The sequence below is a fragment of the Gymnoscopelus microlampas genome, assembly GCF_963454915.1.
Source record: "Gymnoscopelus microlampas genome assembly, chromosome: 14".
NCBI classification, from domain to species: domain Eukaryota; kingdom Metazoa; phylum Chordata; class Actinopteri; order Myctophiformes; family Myctophidae; genus Gymnoscopelus; species Gymnoscopelus microlampas.
The window spans coordinates 5830518-5852148 of NC_139951.1; the positions used below are offsets into that span (position 1 = coordinate 5830518).

The following is a 21631-nucleotide window of genomic DNA, read 5'->3' on the forward strand; positions in this document are numbered from 1 at the left end:
CACACACACACACACACACACACACACACACACTCACCTTGGCAAATGAATATGGGCCAGTTTCCATGGAAACACTGGGGTGGATTCTATCTGCATGGAGCCTGGTATTGTCAGAGAGAGAGGGAGAGAGAGAGAGAGAGCAAAAGAGACAGGGAGGGAGAGAGAGAGAAAGAGAGGGGGGGGGGGGGGGGGGTAAGGGTAAGGATGATGGGGGAAGCCAAAAAGCACCTCTGCAAGTCTGCAGACACGCACACAAATGTTTTGTCATTTTTAACCCTCACAAATCCTAATCCGATTTTTTTCCTTGGAATTGTAAGCCCTAACTTTACAATTCTTTTTTAACCACACAGTAAGACAACCATTTCTCTTGAGAGGACAAGTGAACAATACAAGCCTCTGCACACTCAAAGCTGTGCAAAAAGCACATTTTTCATAGATCGTCTTCAGATGTATGAAGAAGGTCTAAGACCAAAAGCTTTGCTTTAAAGAATAAAATCAGATTTTTGCAGAGCTTTGAGTGTGCGGGGGCTGCCGTGCATTGTTCATTTGGTTTCCTTTTGGCTCCAGCACTCAAAGTCTGCTGGCAGATGAGCAGTGTTTTCTTTTGACACTTTTCTTATGAGGACATGGAAAATGTGTCCTCGCAATGTCTATTTCACACATTCTGCTTTACTTGTGGGAAGATTTGGCCCTCAAGTATATCATTAAAAGTAACACGCACGCACAGACACACACACTCTCACACACACACACACACACACACACACACACACACACACACACACACACACACACACACACACACACTCACACTCACACACACGTCTTGCTATATCCACTTCATCTCACACTCTTATGAAACCAACGAGGAGGGAGGAACAGGGGCAGAGTGAACTAAGACGACTAAACTCTCCTCACCCTCCTGATTTCAATTTGACAACTAAATGACTTCACTCTAAGTCTAAACGCTCACACATTCATCAGGGAAAGTGAACACTAGAGAGATATGGATGGATACATATAGATGGATAGAGACAGACAGACAGACGGTAGATGAGGTTACAGTGCACTGAGCAACGTATCACATCACCACGCAGTTTCTTTTTACATTTACACATGCTTACCTTATTGGATTGAAGTGGCCGTCACGACTGTGAAATGCAATGTTGAACACTGTTTGTTGTTTGTTGAACGGTTATATAGCGCCTTTCTCCAAAGCGTTACGATGTGCATTACCTTCACCCATTCACACGCCAACAGTGGAGGAAACCTTTTCTCTTTGAACTACAGTTTCACCTTTAACCGAACCAAATGTTTTGACTGTTTTGACTGTGTGTTTATGCTTGTGTTTTTGTCTTTTTTTTCTGTTTGTGTACTATTTCTTGATACCGTGTTTTTTTCTGTTGTGAGGTGTACAAAGACCCCTTGGGGTGGCGATGCACCATAAACAAACACAATTTAAAATTTAAAATGTAAACCATGCAAGGCACCAACCTGCTCATCTGGTTCAGAGGTTCACTTAGGGGGGTTCATTGTCTTGCTCAAGGACACTTTGACATGCAGCCAGGAGGAGCCCGGGGATCGAACCTATAGAACCTTTCGGTTCCAAAACGGCTACTCTACCTCCCAAGCCACAGCCTCCCTAATAGGCTCTATGCACAGCAGCCATATTATCACTTCCTTCACAGGTGTTACCAATGATACTAATGAAGGCTCTGTTCCATTTAGTGTAGCACAGTGGTTTCCACGACCCCATAACTCTGAGAGTGTACAAATGGAACCAAATGGACCCGTTACACACCTGTAAGGGGCCATTTGGAAGCCCATGAGGGTCCCTGGACCCCAACTGTAGACCCACTGGTGTAACAAAGTGTTTCCAGTGAGCCAACATGCACAATATCAACACCCTGACTCTGTTTGACCAGAATGGAACAGAGCCTTCATTAGTATCATTGGTAACACCTGTGAATGTCTTCACAATATGGCTGCTGTGAATAGAGCCTATTCCTATCCGTTGACATATGAAATAAACAAAAAAAATGCTGGCAGTGAACTGAGGAAAATAAAGGTGAAGTAAGTGAAATGTCAAGCAACAACACAGCACTCTGTTTTCACAAAGACGGTTGTTATAATAAAGTTAACACATTGACGGCCAGGAGTTAAATAATTAATAATTATTCCACGGTACACTGCCAGTGACGGTACACTGCCAGTGGCAGTGTACCGTCAGATGTCCAGCTCAATATTGTGCATCCGTACTCTCAGCTCTGGTCCTACGTTGAAAGAAATGCTCAAATCGATGCTGGCGGTGAACTGAGGGAAACGAATGTGAAGGCAAAGTGAAATGTCAAGTGGCAACACGGCGGTCTTTTTTTTCACAAACACAGCTGGAACAGTAACGTTAAAGAAGGTCACCGCAACCTTCTGTTGTGTTGCACGAGAGGAGCCCGCTCGCCGTTTTTTGCCACTGAAAGGACACAAAAAGAGGTCGGGACATTTTGGACCGTCGCCAGAACTGAACCGTCCCCGTTCGAACTTGTTTCCGTAACAACAAGAGGAACCGCATACACGGTGGGGAATGCCCACAAATCTCTACTTTTCGCCCCCTATTCATCATTCATGACATCATGTCAGTGGTGGAAAAAGTACTCAAATGTTGTACTTAAGTAAAATTATCGATACTGCAATGTAGAAGTACTCCGTTGCAAGTAAAAGTCCGGAATTCAAAATGTACTTGCGTAAAAAAGCACAAAAGAATTGGTATCAAAATGTACTTCAAGTACCAAAAGTAAAAGTACCAAAATGTTTGAAACTAGCCGATCTACAAGCTCACAACGCGTCGCGATGCGACACGTTGTGATCTCGTAGATTGGCTATTTTCAAATAGCTTAGGTATAAAATAGGGTTAAAGTAGTTAATGTATGTTTCATAATATCATCATGTATATCTGAAAAGTAACTAGTAACTAAAGTTTTCAAATAATTGTAGTGGAGAAAAAGTACAATATTTGCCTCTGAGATGTAGTGGAGTAGAAGTAAAAGTATTGGAAATTGGAAATGCTCAAGTAAGGTACAAAGACCTCAAAATCGTACTTAAGTACAGTACTTAAGTAAATGTACTTAGTTACTTTCCACCACTGCTGAAAGGACACAAAAGAGGCCGGGACATTTTGGACCGTCACCGTCACTGAACCGTCCCCGTTCAAACTTGTTTCCGTAACAACCAGAGGAACCCCAGACACAGGGTGGGGAATGCCCCACAAAAGCTCTACTTTCGCCCCCTATTCATCATTCATGACATCATGCGTTCCATTCACACATGTTTAGTCTGTGTTTTCTCACACGAAGGCTTTCAGGTCAAAGCGGTGATTCACCATACAGCAGCTACCAGCCCTGCAGCCGGTTCCAATGCAATGCCAACTCAAACGGATATAAGTAGATCTCATGCCTGAAATAAGTTGCCCACCCCTGGGCTGTGCTGTATGTTGATCTGGCCTCTGGCAATGTGCTTATTCAGCACCATGGAGAGAGGCGTGAATACATATTCAGTAGCCTATATAGTCTACTGCATATGGAAGCTCTCACTCTCTCTCTCTCTCTCTCTCTCTCTCTCTCTCTCTCTCTCTCTCTCTCTCTCTCTCACAAGTGCAAAATAGGCAGAAAGAACTTTGTACAAATTAATTCAAGTTAAATGTATAACTATGTTGACCCTCACCTGCCCGACCTGCAGATAAACCCAGGGGTTCTGGTGGTTTCACATTGACCCGTACAAAATTATAGTCTGAGTAAGACATAAATAATAAACAAGGGTGCTTGCGTTCCAGCGAGTGGATGTATATTTTGACATTGTTTCATGCACTCTTGCTATCCAGCACTTGACCTATGCAAATATTATTAGACTATAGGCTCTATGCACAGCAGCCATATTTGAAAGAAATTGGGCCTCTAATTACTTCCTTCACAGGTGTTACCAATGATACTAATGAAGGCTCTGTTCCATTCTGGTCAGGGTGCTGATATTGTGCATGTTGGCTCACTAGTTTGGTTCCCAAATGACCCCTTATGGTGGGTGTGTAACTCTGAGAGTGTACAAATGGAACCAAATGGACCTGTAAGGGTCCATTTGGTTCCATGTGTACACTCAGAGTTATGGGGGGTCCTTGAAAATAAGACAACCACTATGCCACACTAAATGGAACAGACCCTTAATTAGTATCATTGGTAACACCTGTGAAGGAAGTAAGGAAGGGGCCCAATTCATTCCCAATATGGCTGCTGTGCATAGAGCCTATTGCCTATTATGTCAAAGTACAACTTTAGGTTCTCTCCTCCGCGTCATCGGTGCCCATATACCCTAGGTGGGGTTGGCGAAAGGGCCTTTCTGTGTGGAGTTTGCATGTTCTCCCTATGTCCCCTAGTGGTAGGTACCCTTTCAAAAAAACATGTAGTAATCCTGGTCTCTATACTGCCTCCCCCTGGTCAGCTGGGGCGCCTAGGGGAAAGGAACTGGTTGGAATAACGTGTTCCTTCCACGCGCTACGTCCTACCAGTGGCAGCTGCTCACTCCTCATGCATCGACGGAAGCATGAGCTCAGTTTGGGGCTCTCCCTAGGCTGGCAGAGGGAGAGTAGCGCCCAGGATTACAGCTTAGGCGTTGACACTGGGTGAAAAAAATGGGTTACAAAAATCGTGGGATAAAAATTTAGAAAAAAAGAAAAAGAGTACAACTTTTGGCTTAACAGGAAAAAGTGTGTCTTGAATTACATCGTTATACTATGGACCAAATGTGGCAGCCCTTCAGAAGATGCCACCGGTGACTTCCACAGAAAAAGAGTTGGAAAATGGAGACGGTTTCATCATGGTTCATTTCAGAATAGCAGGGCTAGTAGGGAACACAGTGTACAGTAGCTGCCAAGCAGCTGAAATAACGTCTTCACTGTCTGTACTCGCCTTGCACTGCAGCATCGGCCGCTCCATCCAGCACATGAAGACCATCAAGGAACAACGCACACTAAACTGTGGCACTGTGCTGCTAAAAGATGGATGAGGATATCCTCTGCTGCATAACAAGCCGAATGTCCACAATGTACCGAGTGAGAAACCTGCAATACAACTACTAACAGCATAGCCTGATGGACTGTGGAAAAACACATGGCTATTTATAGAGACCTACAGAAAGCTCCAGCTCATTAGAACCATCTTCTGCTGCTTACAGAGCTGTATGTGGCAGGAACTAATGGCTATAGCGCAGTGACAGAGCTGTATTACACATGTGGCAGGAGCTAATAGCTATAGCACAGTGACAGCCACAGCAATTATCAACCGTCTGTCTGAGCTGTTTGCCAGATGGGGGCCAACAGGAAGTAGTTGTAATCCGTCATGACCCGTATTTAGCCTCGGAGGAGGTTGCTACCTACCTGCGGAGGAAATGATTCATTCATCCCAAAAAAAAAGAAAAATAATCCGCTGCATCTTCCACAGGCCAACGCAGCTGAAGCACGCTCTGGAAGTACTGCATGGAAGAAAAACTGCAGAGCCTCAAAGAGTACCTGATTTGGATGCTATCAATGCATTGAATGGGACATTGTAAAGTTTTATCAGACCATTGAATGGGCAAAGTAGGCGGCATACTGACCTACCCACGATTTATCAGACCATTCATTGGCCATTATCAGGACATACTGACCAGTCGCAACATTCGGAAACGTTCCGCAACGTTCCGCACCAGTTCGCTTGAGCCTACTCAGCACCGTCTGAGTTACGTACCGATAGGCACGGAACCGTAAATCATGTTGTAGGGACTGCTCTGCCTCAGGGTAGGTAAGTATCGCCTGATTTCGTCCAATGAATGGTCTGAAAAAACGTGATAATGTCCCATTCAATGTATTGCTAGCATTCGAAGCCGGTCCAGAGAGTCGCTTCTCCCCTCAAGCCCAGGACATGACAGAGAAGTGGACACAGGGAAAGGACAGAGGACAGGACACGGACCTCCAGGACTCCTATCATCGGGATTCTAATGGCTCTCTCTCAAAACTATACTCAGGATCCAGACCCATACTTGTTTGGCTTGAGCTACTAGTTGCCCCGAACCACTTTTTCGAACCGCGCGCGTCGGATATCTCGGGTTACGTTCTTATCAGACACCACTGCATCGTGGCCTTAGACCAGTGGTTCTCAACCTTTTCAGCCCCCCCAAGTAATCGTTTTTGAACTCGGGACCCTCCACCCTGACAAGCACTTGGAATTGTAGGAGGTGAGGCATTACATTTAGTTTGACTCGGTTCCACAGATAAATATTTTTCATTTATTTTCTTTCCTTTTTTTTCCTTTTTAGGTACACATTTTTTTTTTTACATTTTTCACCGTCATCTGGGGACCCCCCCAACATCATGTGGCGACCCCCCTGGGGGTCCCGACCCACATGTTGGGAACCACTGCCTTAGACGACCAGTCCCCTCCTTTTCATAGCTCTATACCTCGCGAAGTAAAAAGATAGAAGGGGAAAAAAGACCCAATAAACTCCTGATTGGAAGGATCATACATCCACCCCTATCACTTATAACCTGCCAAAAATGAGTTGCAACAAGGAAAGACAGGAGTCATAGGAATCTGTCTCCATTTACAGACGATTGAGAGAAAATGTATTACAGGCCAGATGTACAGTTCTGCTGGCTCTTACAGACAGGAAGATTTTTTTATCTTAACCTCAAACAATGCTCCAGTTCATAGGGTTGAGCAGGTTTGACCTGATGAAGATGCGCTATGGGCCGAAACTTAGTTTGACACTTTGATAAAAACTTGACTTCAGGTTTGCAGGCTCCACTTTAATGCACTTCACTGTGTATTCACCTTGCTACCCACTGGCAATGTACATTTCCCTACTCTCTACTGTCAGGAACATTCACATCCAAACTTGAGGACGGAATTGTCACGCGAATGTTTCACACCTATGAGCCTGTCAGGGCAGAAGTGAAATTCTATGTACGACTACTTATGACACTCCAAAATGTATGAGGGCAAAAGAGAGAAAAAGGGAAAACCGGTAGTGACTGGCTGTGCACAGATAACTTAATCTGTCCAACCTGCAAGCCTGCAGTTTTATTTGAATGTACATTGGTCTCACAGTCATAGTATTATGGAAAATGTTTGCTGTCAAGTGGGCTTTAATAAAAGCCAAAAGTATGCTATTCCTCTCTAACAGCTGTTGAATTGTTAATGACTGTTGGTTTTTATTTCACAGAACACTTTGTAACTGTGAAGAGAAGTCCATAGAAATATAGTTATGCAAATTAGATGGTAACAAAATATGAAGTATTCAAAATAACCTCTGCATGTTACAATGTACACAATGTCTCTCCTACACTGTCAACTTTGCTATAGTCTGTCTCTCCTGCACTGCCTCCCTCTCAGCTCTCCAGCTCTCTGTCTCTCCTACACTGTCTCCCTCTCAGCTTTCCTACTGTCTGTCTCTGTTACACTGGTGTGACACCACTTCTGTCGTGTTGGTGCAGAAGTGTCTGAATGGGCTCTATGCAGCAGCCATATTGGAAGGAAATTGGGCCTCTTCCTTACTTCCTTCACAGGTGTTACCAATGATTCTAATGACAGGTCTGTTCCATTTAGTGTAGCACAGTGGTTCTCAAGGGGTCATTTCTCCATTCCGACATCTCGCCACTCCGACTAGTGGCTTCCGCGTGCGGTTAGGGTTAGGTATAGGGTTTGTTAGCGTCGGAAAGGCGACATGTTGGAAAGGCGACATGCGCCCGGTTCTCAAACCTTTTAATTTCAAGGACCCCCATAACTCTGAGAGTGTACAAATGGAACCAAATGGACCCTTACAGGTTAATTTGGTTCCATTTGTACACTCTCAGAGTTACACACCCGTAAGGGGGCATTTATAGCCCCCAAGGAACCATGAGGGTCCCTGAACCACTGGTGTAGCAGAGTGTTTCCAGTTAACCATCATGCGCAATATCAGCACCCTGACTCTGTTTGACCAGAATGGAACAGAGCCTTCATTAGTATCATTGGTAACACCTGTGAAGGAAGGAAGAAGAGGCCCACTTTCTTTCCAATATGGCTGCTGTGCATAGAGCCTATTGCCCCATCTTCAACAACAGCAGGGGATGCTTTTCTATGTGGCTACAGCAGATCTAAATGTGTTTCTGTAACTGTCAATCTCAATGTGACCGCCTGGCTGTTGCTCTGGGCAATGTCCCTGTGTGACACAGTTTAGCAGCTGCAATTGTCACCAACTAAAGCAAGGAACAAAGAGAATTTGTACCATTCATGCTCACTCAAAAGAAGTCCTCAGTGGAACATTCCAACTTGGATATAATCTACTGTCTAATCCTCTGTGTAGGACAGATTCCATATGGGAATGTTCAGTGTGGAACGTTCCACTATAGGACTTCTTTCGAGTGAATGGGACAAATTGTCTTTGTACGTTGCTTTACTTAAAGCTCCTTACTGGTTTTGCACAGAGCAAGGCAGTACTACCCCCCAACACCACCATATATTATCACTTTTCACAATGATGTTGTCTCTCAAAAAACCCTCTATTTATTTCCCTTAAATAAATAATATTTTTCAAGACACTGTAGCCTAATGTTAGTAATTAAAGTAGATAGTGGAGACACACATTTTGGAGACTCATGTAGGTGAGCACATAGACCTCTCTGTTCTTTATCTGAGTGTTTGAAACTCAAACCAAAATGTTTCTATACTGTATACCCTACCTTCAATTTACTAGTGAAAACAAAACTTTTGCATCAATTTGATATTAAAACAACACATTTCCCATACTCTGCCCCCTCTCTGTATTGTTATTCATGTCCTCACTGTTTTGCCTGAATCACTGCCTTTTTTTGCTTTTATTTTAATGTTGTTTAATGCTTTTGCTTTCCTTTTATGCTTTATTGTTACGTTGGTTGTACTTTTTCTGTAATTGTATTCTTGCTCTGTAAAGCACTTTGAGCCACTTTTCATGTCATGAAAGGTGCTATACAAATAAAGTTTAGTATTATTATTACTATTGGGTTTCGTGTCGAAGTGTCCTTGAGCAAGACACTGAACCCCTCACTGCTCCCAATGAGCAGGTCGGTGCCTTGTGTGAACATGTATGTGCGAATGGGTGAATGTAATGCACTTGGTAAAGCGCTTTGGATTTACATTTACCCTAATATCCCTGCCAAAGCTTAGAATAATGGCATTACTGACAGCATGACTGCTTCTTTTATACTGTGCTATGTGGCCGTGAACACATTTACATACATACATACATACACACACATACATACATACATACATGCATACATGTTGAATATGTTGATGTCTTTCGTTCCAATCCTCCACTGACACAGCCCACCATGGTTTGTGTGAGAGTGTAAATTGACTAACAGCATGTCTGGTCTCTCCTGGGTCTCTTCTGCAGAGAGTGGTGAGACCTACCAGAGGCAGGTGCTGTCCATCTTCAGCATCGCCTCAGGGATCTGTCTTCTGGGAGTGGCGTGCATGGCTCTCTACCGTCGCAACAAGTGAGTGATGCTAGCTGGCAGCGCGCCAGTGCTGGAGACGGCCTCAGGCAGCGTGCTACAATGTTTCTAGTTTAATTGTTTTATATGCCTGTACAATACCAATTCATAGGCTTTCTATTCTTCAATGAGTAATATGAAGGAAAAAAAGATCCCCTTCCAAACTGCCCAATAGCTCTATGCACAGCAGCCATATTGGAAGGAAATTGGGCCTCTTCCTTACGTCCTTCACAGGTGTTACCAATGATACTAATGAAGGCTTTGTTCCATTTCATGTAGCACAGTGGTTCTCAGATGTTTTTAATTTCAAGGACCCCCATAACTCTGAGAGGGTACAAATGGAACCAAATGGACCCCTCTGGGTCCATTTGGTTCCATTTATACACTCTCAGAGTCATACACCTGTAAGGGGCCATTGGGAACCCCCTCAAGGAACCATGAGGGTCCCTGGACCACACTTTGAGACCCACTGGTGTAGCAGGGTGTTTCCAGTGAGCCAACATGCACAATATCAGCGCCCTGGCTCTGTTTGACCATGAATGGAACAGAGCCTTAATCATTACCATTGCTAACACCTGTGAAGGACGTAAGGCAGAGAGGCCCAATTTCTTTCCAATATGGCCACTGTGCATAGAGTCCATTAGCCTATGGGAGTATCACTAGTTAATTGCTGATTATAGTTTGGCTTATGTAATACAAAATGAAACTGGCAAAGTGTCCTGTCACATAAGACAAAGCTGAGCTCTAGACAAGGCTCGATTTGTGATTTTTAGAATTGACATAACTAGTAGTTACTAGTTAAATTTTGCTGTATGCCAGTACAATGACAATAGAGCTGGCGTTCTATTCTACTAAACAAATTAGATTAAATTAAAATGAAAATCCTTCTCCCCCCAAGCAGTCTAAGTATGCCCTAATTATGCAAGCATCGCTGCTTGTAATTGCTGGTTAAAGTTTGGCTCATAAAATACAAAAAGAAACTGCCACGGTTTCCTTCCACTGAGTGATACACAACGCTTGATGAAGTGCTTTATTTCCTTTTAATTTGGAATTGACATAACAGGAAAAGTGACAAGTTTAGTGATTAGTTACTAGTTTAATTTAGCTGTATGCCAGTACAATAAAGGCTTTCTATTCTACTAAAACAATTTATGAAATGGAAAACTTTTTTTCTTCCCCCAAGCGGCCTAATTGCTGTATGCAAGCATGCTGGTTAAAGTTTGTCTTATAAAATACACAAATAAACTGGCACAGTTTCCTGTCACAGATGACACAACTGACTGGGCACGAGACCAAGCTAGATTAAGTGCTGTATTTCTTTTAATTTGGAATTGACACAACAGAACAAGTGAGGGTTCTTGTAATGTTACCGCATGATCGTATAAAAGACAGATTTGAAATGATCAACGGATTTTATTGAACACGAGCGGCGAGTCTCCCCCTGTGAAATAATGAACTAAAACTAACTTGATGTTCATTAATTATTTTCATATTCACACAGCAGTTTCAGTTCTGACTTTTAAATAAATGATGGATACCCATGTGAAGATTCTAAATCTGTATCTAATAACTTTTGGACCAAAAACGGATCAAATCATCCAAAAATGATTAAATACAGATTGCGGAGACGCAATTTTTACTGGAGAGCTGGAAAAAACGCATTAATGCGTAGTGGGTCACATTCTATTGTGTGAATATATAATTAATAATTATTATCACATATTATCGCTGTCGGGCAGAAACCTCATATTTTCTCCATAATTTCAACTTTGTATGTTTTTGTTTTTTTTTGCGTAAACTAATGCCCTACTTCATCAAACAAGAGCGCAGTGGTGGAAAAAGTACTCAGATATTTTACTTAAGTAAAAGTAGCAATATCACAATCTAAAAATACTCTGCTACAAGTAAAAGGCCTGTGTTCGAAATGTTACTTGAAAAAAAGTACAACGGTATTGGTATCAAAATATACTTAAAGTACCAAAAGTAAAAGTGCTAAAATGTTTGAAAATAGCAGATCTACAAGCTCACAACACGTCGCGACGCGTTGTGAGCTTTTAGATCGGCTATTTTCAAATAGCCTAGGTATACCATAGGGTTAGGGTTAAAGTGGTTAATGTATGTTTTATACTAGTAATATATATCTGCAAAGTAACTAACGTTTTCAAATAATTGTAGTGGAGTAAAAGTACAATATTTGCCTGTGAGATGTAGTGGAGTAGAAGTAAAAGTATTGAAAATTGGAAATACTCCAGTAAAGTACAAATACCTTAAAATGTTACTTTAGTACAGTACTTAAGTAAATGTACTTAGTTACTTTCCACCACTGCAAGAGTGTCGCACAAGAGGAATGCTTTTGGACATGTGAGGTTTGCACCGTGACGGCAACGCTATCCTGTGTTGAATGTCAATTATTATTAATAATTATCACCCAATATACTGTGTGAATCTATTATTATCACACAACTGTGTGAATGTCTGATTATCACATAACAGCCTGGGGCGAGGGGAGTGATAATAGGACTGAGCGAGGGTGATAACTTATCAGTGCAAGCTTAAAGAGCCACCGCCCACCGCACACTGAACTATCATCAAATGCCCGCATAGATAAACAGGATTTATGATATCGTTGTTGTCGGGCAGAAACCACTTATCTCCATATTCTAACCTCTTGTGTTTTTTTCGTAAATGAATGCCCTATTTCAGGGGTGATGCAACTTTGACGATGGAGAGGGCCACTATATTTCCACACTCACTCCAGAGGGGCCACATTGCATTATACTGTCGGGCAGATACCTCTTATCTCCGTATTTTAACTCTATTAGTAAATCAATGCCGTGCTTTACCATTCTATGTCACACAAAAATAGCCAATCTTCAAGCTCAAAACGCGTCGCAGTGCGACGCGTTTTGAGCTTGTAGATCTGCTATTTTTTAATTGGAATCCTGAAAAGTAACATTTTTATTTAATTTCAAATGCATGTAGTTATACTTATCTTAACTTTATGAACTTAAATACAAATACATTGGATATAAAAAAGACAATAGAATTTTAATACTAGTCATTAAGCTACTAATATAGACTGAAGTAATGAATCAATGGGTCATGTTTGCATGTTTGGAATTGTAACAGCTGAAATCAATAATACATCAGTATTGCCATATTAACCTGCGGGCCGCATTAAGTGAAGGTGGGGGCTGCATGTGGCCCCCCGGCCCGCCAGTTGCCCATGTATGCCCTACTCGATCATACTACAGCATCACACGAACGCACCAAAAGTAGCACATCCACAAACTGAAAAGCTTTGGACATATGAGGTTTAATATCCGACAGAGACGATATCCTCTATTCCTCGTTTGTTGTGATAAACATTTGTTGTTAGTCTTTACACGGTCATGCTTCAATGCAGGCACATTGTCATTGATATTTCATGGTACAATTGGCTGGGTTACATTTTTCACTTTTGAAAGGCAGTTTGTTTTGTAATTCTACCTCTGTAGCAACTCAAAGAGCTTTTGGATACATTCAGTTCAAACCGTGTACAATACCTGAGTTTGGGAGTTTGAGTATTTCTAACTTTGACCATTTGATGTGTTGTATTTCATGTTTCTTTTGTTTTGTTTGTGACAAAATATGTCGGGTCTTTTTTGGCTTGATGTCTATACAAAGTAAAACCCCCAAAGCTGAGGCAAAGCTGAAACCAGTGTTGATTCCGTCGACTAAAACTATGACGAAATGTTCGACTACGTTTTTTCACTGACAAAAAGATAAAAATAAAATAGATAAAAACTAAGCTATGATGACTAAAACTAAGACTAAATATATTGACGATTTCATCAACAAATAGAAACTAGTCTCTAATGTTAGGGAGAGACGAGTGGAGATCCAAGAGAGATCCAGTAGAACTAAGACTACGTCATTTTATGTCTGGTTGCGCTCGGGTGTGGCACTCTGAAAATAGCAGATCTACAAGCTCACAACGCGTCGCAGCGCGACGCGGTGTGAGCTTGTAGATCGGCTATTTTCAGCATGCAACCAAGTGTAAAATCAGCCATTATGACACCATCGAGGCACCGCCAAAATACATTTTAGTCGACTTAATCAACTGTAGATTTAGTCGACTAAAATCTTATGATATTTAGTCGACTAAAACTAAAACATTTCAGATGACTAAAATATGACTAAAACTAAACCAACATTTGCTGTCAAAATCAACACTGGCTGAAACAAGCCTGTGGAAAAGGATGGTGAAATATTAATGTCCTGTTGGAGTTTACACTTATAAATCCTGTCCTGGGTGTGTGTGTGTGTGTGTGTGTGTGTGTGTGTGTGTGTGTGTGTGTGTGTGTGTGTGTGTGTGTGTGTGGACAAGGCTTATGTAAACTCTGTGTGAAGCGTGCACTTCTTTGGAGACGGTGTAACGGCGTGTTTCTCTTGTTCCCAGGAGACACAGGGAGAAGCTCCGGGCTCACTTCTCGGAGAGCCGCATCCTGAGAGACTGCAGCATCAGCACCTCTGGACTCATGTCCAAATCTACTCCCAGGCTTCAGTACAGCCTACAGGCCCACAAGGTGCACTAACTATTATAACATTATTTACTATTGCGCAGTGGTGGGAAGTAACTAAGTGCATTTACTTAAGTACTGTACTTAAGTACACTTTTGAGTTTTTTTTTTTACTTTACTGGAGTATTTCCATTTTGCTATGCTTTAACTTCTACTCCACTACATCTCAGAGGCAAATAGTATACTTTTACGCCATTACAATTATTTGAAAACTTTAGTTACTAGTTACTTTATAGATTTTGATTATTATAAGAAAACATACATTAACCACTTCAGCCCTATATATACATTTCGGCCAAGATTTTAAAACGTGTGAAATGGCACATACTGCATAATGAGTACTTTCTACTTTTGGTACTTTAAAGGATGACTTCACCCATTTTCAGCCTATCTTCATATAATTGGTCTTCACTAATGCTCATGATTAAATGGTACCATTTTTTCCTACTCGGTCTGTGTCTCAGAGGAGGGCTGTGGACAGTTCAGAGTCCCGTCTACCAGTGACATCATCAATGGGGAATCCAAGCTAATAGAAACTGCAGGCATTCTATTCCTGGAAAGTTGCAATGCAATAATGGAAGCCATTGTTCTTGCGTTAATACAAATCTAAATACATTTTTTGAAATCTAGTTGGAAAAATAAATCCTGCCTAACGATGATGTCACTGGTAGACGGGTTTCTGGACTGTCCACAGCCCTCCTCTGAGACACAGACTGAGTAGAAAAATGTTTTATTATTTAGGACCAATTATATGAAGAAAGGTTGAAAGTGGGTGAAGTCGTCCTTTAAGTACATTTTGATACCAATACTTTTGTACTTTTACTCGAGTGAATTTTGAATTACGGACTGTCACTTGTAACAGAGTATTTCTACATTGCAGTATTGAAACTTTCACTGAAGTGCAAGATTTGAGTACCTTTTCCACCACTGATTTTCGGTCAACAGATTTGTGTAGAGGGGAGAAAAAAAGGAGTGGACTCTAGACCGTTTGGTGCACTCCGTTAAAGTATATAAGAGATTAAAGCTTATCACTACATCCTACAGCCCCACAAGGCGCACTAACTGTAACAGAATTATTTACCACTGAATAATTGAACACTTATCAGTACCACCTACAGCCCCGCAAGGTGCACTAACTATTCTAGATGTATTTACTACTGAATCATTTAAAGCTTATCCTGGGTAGAGGTGTGAACTAATGCAACATTCATCTCCTGAACTTTCTTTGACCTATCTTTTTTTTTCATGATTATTAGGAGCTGTGTGTGTGCTTTATTCAGGGGTGGGAAAAGTACTCGAATGTTTTACTTAAGTAGAAGTATCAATACTGCAATGTAGAAGTACTCCGTTACAAGTAAAAGTCCGGAATTCAAAATTGACTTGAAAAACAGTAGTGGTATCAAAATGTACTTAAAGTACCGCAAGTAAAAGTACTAAAATGTTTGAAAATAGCAGATCTACAAGCTCACAACGCGTCGCATCGCGACGCGTTGTGAGCTTGTAGATCTGCTATTTTCAAATATCAAAAATAGGGCTAAAGTGGTTAATGTGTGTTTTATAATGTCATAATGTATATCGGCAAAGTAACTAGTAACTAAAGTTTTCAAATAATTGTAGTGGAGTAAAAATACAATATTTGCCTCTGAGATGTAGTGGAGTAGAAGTAAAAGTACTGAAATTTGGAAACACTCCAGTAAAGTAAAAAATACCTCAAAATTGTACTTAAGTTCAGTACTTGAGTAAATGTACTTAGTTACTTTACACCGCTATTTATTAGACAGTAAAATTCTCAGTATATCTATTGTCTGGGTTCCCCTCGGAAGCCCCTCAAGGTCACCTTTGTAGACCACTTCTGTAGAGTTTAAAATGTAATATCTCTATGGTAATAACACAGACATGTTCCACAGTGTGGGACTGTGGGAGTCTTCATTTAGAATGCAACATTACATTCAATATCATAATGCATGTAAAGAAGCAGTGTTTTGTATTATTGAGGTTAGAATGTGGGTTATGTTTTTCATTCCTCTCCTGCAGTACATCTGGGGGGGGGGAAAAGCAATTTAGTTTTATCTGCAGTCTTTTGTATCATAAAACAAAAGAATATGGAGATCGAGATAGCAATATATAAGATAAAGCTTTATTGAGGCAGGGAATTGCAGGTGTTGTAGCAGCAACAGAGATGAGAAGGTACAGGTAAAGTCACTATAAAGTCACAAAATGTTTTAAATACAGTAGAAACACTAAAGCACGCAGCCACTCCCAGAACTGCTGGAATTACTAAGCAGCTACATTTGAAACAATGGTTACAACGGTGGAAGAAGCACTCCTAGTAGCAAAACCACAATGTAGAAATGCTCTGTTACAAGTACAAGTATTGTATTGGCATCAAAATATAGTACCAAAAGTAAAAGTACTCCATCATGCAGAATGTCCCATTTCACAAGTGTTTTCATTATTATAATTTTTTTGATAAATAGCTGGTCTACATGCTCAAAGTGAGCTTGTAGAGACTAAGTAACCTATGACTTAAAGATAAAGTTATATGTTTTTGTTAAAATAAGTGTTAAATTGCTTAATCTGATAGTACTCTGGTACTTGGCATAGAGTGTTTGTTCAGTAACGGCTCCCTCCAGCTCTTGATTAAACGGAACTCGCAGTTCCAGGTCGGGATATCAATTTTATCCAATCAGAACAGAGAACTCACACAGGATACAGATTAAACGAGTGAAATTGGAAGGGATGACACACAGAAATGAGCAGACAAAACTGGGACTGGGACACTACATTGAAGCTGATAAATGGGTGCTTTCTCCTGGTTGGCTAATGATTGGCCATTCACATAAAATGTGTTTTCTGTCTATTAACCCATTAAGACCTGAGGCGATAATTAAAATGTTTCTAAATCCTAACAGTTTTTTTGATTTAAAAAAATATATATATATTCAAGATTTTTCAAAAATAGCAGATCTACAAGCTCATAGTGTGGCACTCGGTGCCGCGCTATGAGCTTGTATGTCTGCTATTTTTGAAAAGCCAAAGAAATCTAAAGTGACACAGATGCGTTCCAGGTCTTGGGTTCAATGGGTTAAAGATCTGGAGAGACGAGGAAGACTGAACAGACACTCTTAGAGCAATGATTAATATCACACTACAGTATATTGCGTTAACCTTTTTAACAAATAACTAGTCTACATCTACAAAGTATTGTAACTAAAGTTTTCAAATAATTGCAGTGGAGTAAAAAGTACAAAAATTCTCAAAATCTCAACATTGTACTTAATTACAATACTTGAGTAAAAGTACTTGGTCACCTTTACGACAAACTGAAATAAAGTAGAACAACAGGAGAGTTAATAAAGCTGGCAGCCACTCGCAGTGCTGCCAGAACTGCTTAGCAGAGTGCATTTTAAAAGGGGTTATATGTCATCGTCTTCCACAAGTTAATTATGATATTTCTCCACGGACACATGCTGTGGTATAAATCCTGTTTCATGGTTTGCACAGAATGTCAGCCAAAGTGATTGTTCTAGAAAGGGAGTTGTTCTCCAACCAACTGGGCTGCTTGAGAGGGTGGCCAACATGATCCAATGTTCCTGCGTGTCTGGTGAACAGTGGTAACGGCTCTACTCCCCCGGGAGTCAAAGACGTGAGCGAGAGAAAGAGGCTTAGGCAGGCATGAGAGCCTTGTAGCGACTGGAAGTCACGTCCACTGGCTTTAATGATGCACCGTTGGACCGAGCGGCCAGCAGCACCACATACTGGAACTGCAATAACAGCATTATCTGCTGACTTCATGTTTCAAAGAGGGATTTAGGAGCCTTCCACTGTGATTCTGCACTGCATGCTGGAGCCTTTAGTCTGCTGGGTTGAGTTGTAAGGAAATTATGTAAATTTTAACGAATAAAAAAAGTTAAATATTGAGTGAGGGGGCAGCCTTTCATTTAATCTTGTGTGGGATTAATGCATGGGTGCAGTAGAGGTCCTGTAGGAGTTGATAAGAGGCTGTAATCACAAAGCACACTCTGCTAATCTGCACCTTTACGTGTAATTAAGAGCATCAGCCCAGCTAAGCAGGCTCAGGGTGTCGATATGAGAACATTTTCATTCTGAATGGAGACTTGCTGCCAAGCCATATGTTCCTTGTTATCTGTGACAAACCCTGAGAAACTCTGGTTTTCCAATGTTGGCTCAGAGAACTTGTTACAGCCCAATGTGTAATTATGCCATTATCCAGTCTTATCCAGCTTTTTTAAGCACTGCTCTCCTCCCTCCCCTACAGAGCTGCGGATATCACGGCTCGTCTAGTAAGGCTGGCATGGTGGCGACGGGTACTTCGACAGTGGCCCCACCGGCCGTCGCCAGAGCTCTGTCTAAAGCGAAACGCCTCAGGTAACAACAAGTGACATCCTCTTATTTTTTTTCTGAGAATAGGCTCTATGCACAGCAGCCATATTATTGTAAAGACATGTACAGGTGTTGCCAATGACACTAATGAAGGCTCTGTTCCATTCATGGTCAAACGGAGTCAGGGTGCTGATATTGTGCATGTTGGCTCACTGGAAACACTCTGCTACACCAGAGGGTCTAAATGTGTGGTCCAGGGACCCTCATGGTTCCTGAGGGGGTTATAAATATGGGGTGTGTAACTCTGAGAGCCAAATGGACCCTTACAGGTCCATTTGGTTCCATTTGTACACTCTCAGAGTTACGGTTGTCCTTGAAATTAAAACACACTGTGCTACATTACATGGAACAGAGCCTTCATTAGAATCATTGGTAACACCTGTGAAGGAAGTAAGGAAGAGGCCCAATTTCTTTCCAATATAGCTGCTGTGCAGAGAGCCTATTGTCTTTCAAAACGGCAATGCATAATACTGTTATGTTAATTAATAAAGCATTATATTTGAACAAATCTGCACTGTAGAGCATTTTAAAGGTATTCAAGTGCATGTGAAAAATGTAAGGGAATATATAAAGGCTTGGGGGGCACAGTGGCGCAGTCGGTAGCGTTGTCGCCTCACAGCTAGAAGGTCCTGGGTTCAATTCCCGCCAGGGGAGCGTCCTCTCCTCTGCGTCGTCAGTGCCCATAAGGTGAATGGGTCTTTCTGCGTGCAGTTTGCATGTTCTCCCCGTGTCCCCTATGGTAGGTATCCTCACAAAAAAACATGAGGTAAATCCTGGTCTCTATACTGCCTCCCCCTGGTCAGCCGGGGCGCCCGATGGAGGGGAAAGGAACTGGTTGGAATGACGTGTTCCTTCCCTGTCAGGTGATGAGAACCGGCCTGCTCACTCCTCATGCATTGAAGGGAAGCATGAGCTCAGTTCGGGGCTCTCCCCAAGCTGGCAGAGGGAGAGTAGCGCCCGGGATTACATGCTTCGGCAATTGGCTAATGGGTGGAAAAATAGGTTACGAAATCATGGGATAAAAAGAAAAAAAGAAAACGGGGAACTGGGCTGATGAAAATAAATGTTTTTTTTCCCCCCCGATTACAAGCAGGTGGAGAGAGACGATGAGTGGAAATGGTGAAACAACACTTGGTCGTTTTGAAGCCTTGAAGCTGCTATAGTGTGAAGATAAAGGCAGCTCAATTTTTATTTTGAAGCTTTGTTAGCAGGCTGCGAAAAGTGCCAAAACGCGTTGGGCGTCAGTTTGTGTCTTCATGTTGCTGGCTTCCACTGAACATGAATGGTAGACTTGTCGCTTTGTAGCTGCCGGCTTGAACGCAGCCTTGGATTGGAATGAATTGTTACATCGCTTGACAACGATGCAGGCACGCCGACAGAGCCCTGTGAGCAGTGGTGGAAAAAAATACTCACATTCAAAAACATTCACCACAAATAGCAGATCTGTGAGCTCACAGTGCGTTTTGTACAGAGCCCGATGGGACTCTGGGCAAATACGTAAGTATAGGGTTCAACGGTAATGAAGGTTAAAGGGATATTTCACTTTCAAAAAAACGTTTGGTCATTTTATCGTCTACTCAGGCTTTTGTGAACCCCCAGACCGTTTTTAAGTTGCTTGTTTCAGTATTTAGATATTTGATAATCATTTTATCAGACACGCCCCTTCCTATACAAACCCATTATAACTTCAAACTCCATTTTTAACATGTTAGATTCATTAAAAACACCCGTCCTTGGTTCTGGTGACTCACCCTGCCCTCCTAATATGTGAGGGGGCCGTGTTTTTTCGATTTCAAATATTTTTTTTTGGAAAATGAAAAAATTAAATACAATAAAAAAATAAAATAAAATAAATGAAAAAAGTAATCGAAAAAACACGGCCCCCTCATGTATAAGGAGGGTAGGGTGAGTCACCAGAACCAAGGACGGGTGTTTTTGATGAATCTAACATGTTAAAAATGGAGTTTGAAGTTATAATGGGTTTGTATAGGAAGTGAAATATCCCTTTAAGTGTTTTTTGTTTAAAACAAAACGTGTTTTTGTTATTAGGTTATAGCTCTGTATTCTGTTATTGCTATAGAGTGTTTGTTCAGTGACAGGGGTCTCCCAGTCTCTCCAATTCGTATGAATAGAACATGCATTTTCAGGTGGGCTGCCAATTTCAGTCAATCAATTGAAGCTGATAAATGGGTACTCTCGCCTGATTCAGGCGAGAGTACCCATTTATCAGCTTCAATTTTATAGTGTTCCAATTTTGTTCCATTTGTTCCAATTTTGTTCCAATTTTGTCTGCTCACTTCTGTGCCATCACATCAAATTTGACTTGGTTATCTTGTATCCTCTGAGTTCTCTCAAAATTGGTATTGTGATTGGTAAAAAAAATGGTATTTTCTGTTTACTAAAGAACTGGAGAGACATGGAGACTCCTGCTACCGAACAAACACTCTATAGCAATGATTACCTTCAGAATACAGAGCTATTTAACACTTCTTTTGACAAAAAAACAATATCACTTACCCCACCTTTAAAGCAGCACTATGTAGTTTGGGGTGTCAGTGGCCACTTTGCACACAAATAACATGGCAGCCAACGTCTTTGACTTCATTACCCAAGAGTCTCTGCAAGTATGTCCGGCGAGGACGCGCTGTGATTGGCCAGTCTTCGCTTTGACTGGCAGCTCTGCCTTGGTGCCTTGCCCCCCCCCCCCCCCCCCCCCGAGTCTATACATTTTGAGAGTGCCATAAGGATTAATTTAATAAAACTGGTGACATTTTGTCTTTCTGTCTCCAATCGTGTCACAGGAGCAGTTCCCTTTCGCTCAGTCCCGCCCAAAAACAGAGGGAGACCAATCACTTCAGGACCCCGCCCATTCCCAGAGGGAAACACAATCTGGTTGGAGGATGCAGAGTGACCGGCCACGTCTACAAGCACCTGCAGGAAGTCGAGTCGACAGACGTAGAGGCGGAATATTTAAACAGGTGAGAGAATGCACCGCACTTAAACAAGTTTCAACATTTCAATATCAACTAATGCTAAAAGTTAAGCCATGAAGCTGAAGTTAGTTCATACATACAGATATATTTGTTCTATAGATGCTGCAAGTGGTGCATGCAGTGGTCATGAAGGTAGCCGG

General features: G+C 41.7%; 1 protein-coding gene across 1 annotated transcript in view; it reads left to right on the forward strand.

The window, feature by feature from the left end:
* Positions 1 to 21631, forward strand: part of nrg3b (neuregulin 3b) — a gene marked incomplete at both ends in the record, with an annotated part of 427460 nt that overhangs the window by 389492 nt on the left and 16337 nt on the right. The window contains 4 exons of the mRNA XM_084077627.1: positions 9433 to 9535; positions 13974 to 14100; positions 18374 to 18483; positions 21300 to 21476. Of these exons, the coding sequence (XP_083933753.1) occupies positions 9433 to 9535; positions 13974 to 14100; positions 18374 to 18483; positions 21300 to 21476 (517 nt within the window). The remainder of the gene's footprint in view (positions 1 to 9432; positions 9536 to 13973; positions 14101 to 18373; positions 18484 to 21299; positions 21477 to 21631) is intronic.